Source organism: Halyomorpha halys, unplaced genomic scaffold, assembly GCF_000696795.3.
Source record: "Halyomorpha halys isolate HHAL.00 unplaced genomic scaffold, Hhal_1.1 Scaffold103.1, whole genome shotgun sequence".
Lineage (NCBI taxonomy): Eukaryota > Metazoa > Arthropoda > Insecta > Hemiptera > Pentatomidae > Halyomorpha > Halyomorpha halys.
In genome coordinates this window covers 569,016-575,976 of record NW_027115007.1, presented here as the reverse complement: position 1 = coordinate 575,976, position 6,961 = coordinate 569,016, and the positions used below count along the sequence as shown (strand labels likewise).

The 6,961-nt window shown below is 36.2% G+C and overlaps 2 protein-coding genes across 2 annotated transcripts in view; one reads left to right on the top strand and one right to left on the bottom strand.

The window, feature by feature from the left end:
• Positions 1-119: 119 nt before the first annotated feature.
• Positions 120-1,548, bottom strand: LOC106677545 (uncharacterized). Its single transcript, XM_014415558.1, has 3 exons — positions 1,431-1,548; positions 719-963; positions 120-581 (listed from the first exon to the last, which is right to left on the bottom strand). The coding sequence occupies exons 1-3, from the start codon at positions 1,546-1,548 to the stop codon at positions 120-122; spliced, it is 825 nt and encodes a 274-aa protein (XP_014271044.1).
• Positions 1,549-5,502: 3,954 nt separating this feature from the next.
• The window catches only part of Spec2 (CDC42 small effector protein Spec2), a gene marked incomplete at its 3' end in the record, with an annotated part of 16,555 nt that continues 15,096 nt past the window's right edge, over positions 5,503-6,961 (top strand). Inside the window, 1 exon segment of the mRNA XM_014415592.3 lies at positions 5,503-5,837.

Here is a 6,961-nt window from a genome sequence, read left to right as displayed (position 1 = left end):
AAAAAAATTATTATACCTCAAGTATTCTTAAAGTAGTTCCGGAGATCCAGTTCAGAAAAAATTCGGACTGGGGTTAAACTCGAAGAGTACCAAGGGTGATTTTTTCGTAAGCGGTGCCTTCAGTCTTCTTGATTACCAGAGGTCTTCGATCCTTGTAGTATTTTTGATAGTACAAGTGATTGAGTCTTCCTGTAGTCTCGAGACGGAAAATGGCTAAGAATGGTTACGATTTTTTTAATCACACAAGTCGAACCCAGTCCCTGTTCGGGCGCCAAACCTCTAACAACAAGTCTGGGCTTATATTTGTCGACTGAACCATCAGGGTTAGACTTGATTCTATACACCCATTTAGACGAGATGGTCCTAGAACCTTTGGGTAGACTTGTGAGTTCCCATGTGTGATTCTCTTTTAATGATTTAATTTCATTGTCCATAGCTTGTTGCCAATTTTTCTTATCATTACCACTCAGAGCTTCTTCATAACTGTCTGGTGTCGTGACTCGAAGAATGAATTCTTCACCGAACAACACATAATTTCGCAGATGTTCTGGTTTTGATAGTTTTGAGCGGTCTCTCAAATTCTGTGAAAAGGGTGAGAGTCGGTTCTCTGATTCGTCAAATATGAACTATCACTCACGAAATACTAAAAAAAACTTTATTGGTATAATACAAACAAGAATGTTTACATAACAAGTGCTACTGAGCTAATGACACGTACTGTAATGCTAGCTAGACTAAGTAGGGAGACATATATATAGTGGTGGGGGATTAGTGCTGATGCTACATTAAATTTGGTGGTGATCCGGGGATAACTGTCGACTGATTCATCTTCAGACTCAGACTCTTCTTCTTTTTCAGAACCTCTTGTCTCATCAGACACCTCTTGGTCTTCTGGTTTTTCACAATCTTGAATGTCAGTGTCTTTTATTGGCAGCTTAACAAACTCACACTTATTCAATTTCTCTTGAAATAGAATGTCCCTACTTAGAATGACTTTATTCTCTTCTTTCACCCATATACGGTGTCGCTCATCTCCGTCGTAGCCGGGGGTGTATCACAGCCCTGTTTCATAATAAAGTACAAACTAATACTATTAGTCTTGTAGATTTATCTTAGTTCAATTACACACACACTTGTACAATAGTAACTTGTAATTTAGTATTTTTTAATTCCTGTAATATCACTAATAGTCATTCCTATCATGAAAAAAATAAGTATTAGTGCAATTACCACACTAGTTTCTACACTTGTACTATGAACTAATACTATTAGCTTTCATTATAAAACAGGGCTCGGATATCCTTTTATGGCCTTCTGATCCATTTTCTTGTGTCTCTGATTAGAAATATGAACGTAGCATACAAAACCAATCACTCTCAAGTGCTTTATTTTAGGTTTCTGGCCTATTCATAGCTCATAGGGGCTCATACCTTTTATAGACGACTTTCCTGTTCTGTTTAGGATGTAAATTGCAGTTGCTACAAACTCTGCCCACAAAGCATCTGGAAAAGTTAAATCTTCGTTGAAATATTTAAATGTTCTTGCCATTTTGACAGTTGTCCGAAATTCCCTTTCACAAATGGCATTTATTTTGCTGGGGTGTGTAAGAGGCTGTCAACATCTGTGTGACTCCGCACAAAATTGCTCGTTTGCTTTAGCAATTTTTATGTTCAATTCTTTGAGCATTTTAGCTTGGACATGCCACTTATCTTGATGACTCCAGCTTTGGTAGTACAGCTGCAACAAATCATCAACAATATTCACTTCAGGATTTGGTTTTACTGGTACATTTGTTGCTTTGGAAAGTGTGCCCCCTTGTTCCGTTGTTCCATACAGCATTAACTTTCCTGTGTAGCTGTTGATTCAAATACACTTGTTGAGTTTTTATCTTGAGCTGCCAACACTGAAAACAAATTTCTGCATAAATTGGGAACATACCACACACCCTTCAACAAAAACATCTCACCAGTAGTGAAATTTTTTACTTTAACAGCTCCAGTTCCTACGGCTGATAGAATTTCTTTTCCAGCTGATCTTAACCCAATGTCCAGTCTGTTTGCAGTAATTACATTTATTGTGATTTTTACTCTTACTTTTTCCTTGTTGCCCTATCCTTTAGTTTGATACTGGATCCAAATCCTTCTGTGAAACAGAACTAGAACCCTTCTGTTTCATAAAATTTCATTCAAATGTTCAAGCTGAACAGTCAAATCCTCAAATGTTTTGTCTTCACTTTTTAACAACATCCGACTTGATTTGAAGGAAATAAAACTATTTGGCAATATATTAAGAGTTTTGAAAACCAATAATAGATCCGGCAAATAATTCTCGTTTCTAGCCTGCATACCATTATTTAGTTTGTCACAAAGTGATTTCAGCCGAGCTATATGCGTTGAAACATCCTTACCATCAATCAAGTTAAATGAAAAGAAATCTATACAAATTTTGAATAACTGGTCTTTTTATGATGTCCCAAAAAGTTGCTTCAATGTACTTAAGTATCAAAAGCAGTCTCTTGATCCATTATTTTCTGGTATACAGTGCCAGTTACAGAACTTGCAATCATAGACTTAGCATAACTATTTGCTTTTCTAAATAGGTCAACTTTGGCTTTATACTCTTTTATTGCAGCTTTTGATGCACCTCCACTAAGATTTTCAGGCTTAGCTAACAAACTGTCTATAACATCAATAGCACCCTCATGGTAGTCTAGAAGATATATTATTTTCATCTTTCAAACTGACCAATCTGACTCGCCTGTCAATGGTTTCACGTGTTTGAAAACCTTCATTCTGATTTTCGCACTATTACAAAAAAACAGAAAGTACCTCCTTAACACGACTCCTGACCACTAACACTGATGAGTTCCGATTTTCGGTTGATCACAACACTTCACATATCACTACTTTTGATTTATAGGTTTTCCATTCCTATAAAGCTATTAAGCGCATACTGAGCCCATAACTTTTTATATTTTGCAAGGAAAAGTGGAAACATTAACGAAAATGTACGCTCATAAAGTAGGGCTATATTTTCCTGTACAAAAAGATAAGCAATACAACCTTATAGCTAGGTAACCTTACGGATCAAAGTGGTACCAATAAAACTAAATAAAAGTAGGAAATTGATGTACCACAATAGAACCTAGTGGCCATGTCCACGATGGAAGCAGAACTTAAGGCAACCTGTGAAGGGGTATGCGATTCAAGATGGTTTGTCGAGTTATTGGAAGAACTCGAAGCTGTTGAGTTTATAAAAAAAACCTGTGATCATATACTCTGATAGAAGGGCTGTCATAGACTTGATTCAAAATGGTTGGCAAAAAAGACAGACCCTCCACATCAACAGGAAATTCCATTTTGTCAAAAATGCGGTCGAAAAGAGAGAAGTCAGAAAGAAGTAGAGAAAATTATCTACAAGGACCGATGACCATCTTGCAGATATTTTAACCAAAGACGTGACTAAACGAGACATCAGCTGACGAAAGCTCATCGGAGGACAGATCGGCAGCGATGGAGGTACTCGAAGATATGGTACACGACAAACGACGTCAGGTCATTTTGAATACAATTTTCTTTCTGATTCCGCTTGTCCAGAAGGCCTCGACAATACGTGTTCAAATTGTAAAGGTAAGGTAATTTACACGGAAGATGATGAGATAGGATGAGACTAACGGGTGTCAACTGTGATATCTTATAGGATGGTAACCACGTCCTACCGGGTATTATTCCTGTAGGTACGAGGAAGATATGAAGGCCTGGAGGGTAGCAAGCCAACAGGTCATGCAGGAAGGTGCCTCCGTCCTACCGGGTGCTATTCCCGTCGATAGGAGGAGGTGTGAAGGCCCGGAGGGTAGCTACCCGCCTGGTCCTACGAAAGAAGAGAAGGAAAGAGGATCGAAGGAGAGAGGCCATGCCTTAGGTGATCGTAAATCAAAAACAACTCTTTAGAACTCAGTATCTGCTGTTAGCCGAAATTATCTGCTTAACGTAGTTTCGTTCGTTATTTTTATATCGTTAATTTTTTTTTTTTGCTCTGTAGTATATATAAAAATTAATTATATATATATAAATAATAATATGTTTTTATAAAAGAAAATAATATATGAATTTGAGAGCTTCAGTGAAGCTCGAGGTGCTGCGCTCTGGTGGATTGGAGCTGAATGTTTTGCTGCTCTCGCTACAACAAGAACCGCATAGTGAAGATCGAATGCAATAAATATATAATAAATATAAGGGTAGCGAGATCACTACTATTTGGTCGCAGTCGGGAGCCAGGAAAGCCGAAACTTTTAGTGCCTGGACAGACGCATCTACACACCAAAAGATCCACCATTTATATTTAAGCAACGCGGTGATCTGGGACAAGAATCAACGATTCTGGAGTTCAGAACAGATCGGTGTGGTGGGTCCATCGTTTATTCGCTTTATGTTGATGGAGGAAACACTCCAATATACGGAATGTCAGAAAGAGGTGACAATGGCATACCATCTAGGAAAGACGAACCACTGTGGATTGAACGAAACCCCGCACGGATTACGGCGTCGATCTTTTTGGTATGGTATTGAACGCACCATCCATGAGACAATAGGAAGCTGTGAAGTGTATTTCAGCAAGAAATCTGACAGGCGTCTTCCCCAAGCCAGGCAGGAGGTAACACCTACCGCGAGCTTGCCACTGAATGATTTAAAAGTGTTCAAATGGATTTCAGTTGTGGACTTATTCAGTAAAATAGCTATGACGTGCTTGGTTAAAGACAAATCGGCGGAAGCGGTGTTGCGGGCTCTTTGTGCTTGGTTTAAATTTTACTGGGTTCCTGACAGAACATCGTTGGACTGGGTTAGAGAATTCGGTAATGCACATATCAGAGAGGAAATGAAGTAATTAGAAGTAATATGGCATCTCAACACTCCGGGGAATCCTAAGTGCAGGAGCGAATCTGCTTCCAGCCTCACGCCACAGCAGAACGGCCAAGACCTTCGTACTGCTAAGGGATGACTCTGTGAAGAAGCCACTCACTCTGAAGCATCGGGAACTGGACCCTACAGAGTGTTCTCACTGAAGAAGAATTCGTTTAGGATTTATGTCTCTTTCAGTGGCAAATCCATTAGATACCTCTAGAAAGCTAATTTATTGTGGTGTTTTCGTTAGGTTGTTTTTATGGTTTCTGTGATTTGATTGTTATATTATATTGTTCATAACCTCGACTGTTTTTGGTTACCTCCGTTGGCTTTTGATTCTGAACTAAAGGTATATTAGGAAGGCTGTCTGTTTCCTTTAAAATTTCACCCTGCACACACTAAAATATCATACAATAAAATTAGCATTTCTTGATAAAGAACTACATGAAATTTTTATATCAGAAAGTTAGCAGAATAATTGAGTATTACAATTAATAGTTGTCAATTGTTATCATTACTCCATATTTTTATATTTGATTCTATGTTTATTTATTAACTAATTTTGATGGCATACATAGGCATATCTCTTTGCTATAACCTCAGGATTGCCATTCTTTGTTAGTATTTAGGACACAAGTTTGAACTGGCCGTTGTTGTATGTTTTTCTTGAAGTTTTGGTTTGATCAGATCATCTGTTAGTCTTTTGTAAAATTGGCCCGTATCTTACTATTTATATGATTCTATTTTCTTACTAAGTAATCTAAATAAAAAGTGTATTTATTATTGTTTACTGTTCCAGTTGTTATGTCTATTAAACTTGTAAAGAAGTGTGACAACTAATGTTTTGCTTCTAATATCCGAAACAATTTTATTTATTTTTGTTTACCTTGAAAGTCCTTTTTATCTTTGACTATATTATCTTCTGTTACTGCTTTGGTAAGTTGGCTCTTTTTATTTGATTTATATTAAAATTCTCTACCTAAGTTTATTATTTATTTTACTTATATATTTTTTACACTGCTCCTTATTAAGTTTTTATGATTTGGGATTACTCGTGTTCAAATTTTTGTTGAAATCTTTGAAATAGATGTTTTTCTTTATACCTAATGTTACTTTTATTAATTTTGGTTAACCATAGATAGGTTCTTGGTTATCTCTTTTTATAATTTTTTTTTCTGCATCATTTGTAAGTTGTGGTTTTCATTAACTATTTTTCATGTTTTTAGTTAGTTATTCATCAGTTCAGTAATATATCCTCAGAATGTTATCAGTAGTTACTCAGGATGTTAAGGGGTTGTTTTCATCAAAAATTAACTTTATACGATTTTTGTCTAATACTGCTAGAAAGAACCAGAGTAAGGGTTTAACTCATATTGAGTGGAAGTTGATGACAATGACATACCTTAAGCATTGAACATTAACAATATTTTTAAACTACTTTGTTAGTATTTATCCAAAATTAAATTATTAGTTGCTTTGCCTATAGTAAAGGAAAACATTTTGTAATTATTTTTATGTACATATAAACTTCAATTTATTAATACAATTGGTAACAGTTTGTAAGTTTCACTCCAATGTGGTGAGTGGATGTATACTATTATATACATAATGTTCTATTGTTATGGGTTGCAACCCATATTGTTGTTATTGCTGCTTTAATTGAATTCTGCTACAGACGTTTGTTAAAAAAGTAATGAACCCTTTTCAGTTGAGGTTGGGGTCTACATTTGTATGAACACCAATCGCTTAATGGTGCCAAGTTATCCCATACAATAATGGTTGGTCATTTTCTCATTGCCAGTAAGTGTTTACCGTTTACCCACTATGTTGGAGTGCCACTTGTGAACTATTAATATAATTTCTTAAGTGATCTTGTAGATTCATTCATTCAGTATATCAAAAAGCTATTATTAAATATATAATTTGAAATTGAAAGGAATATGGTCCGGGTGCGGTCAAGAAAAACTCAAATAGTAGAAATATACTAATTTAATGAGCCAACGTTTCGCCCCACGTTGCAGGGCTTCTTCAGGGCTAAAAAAGATACAAACACATAGTTA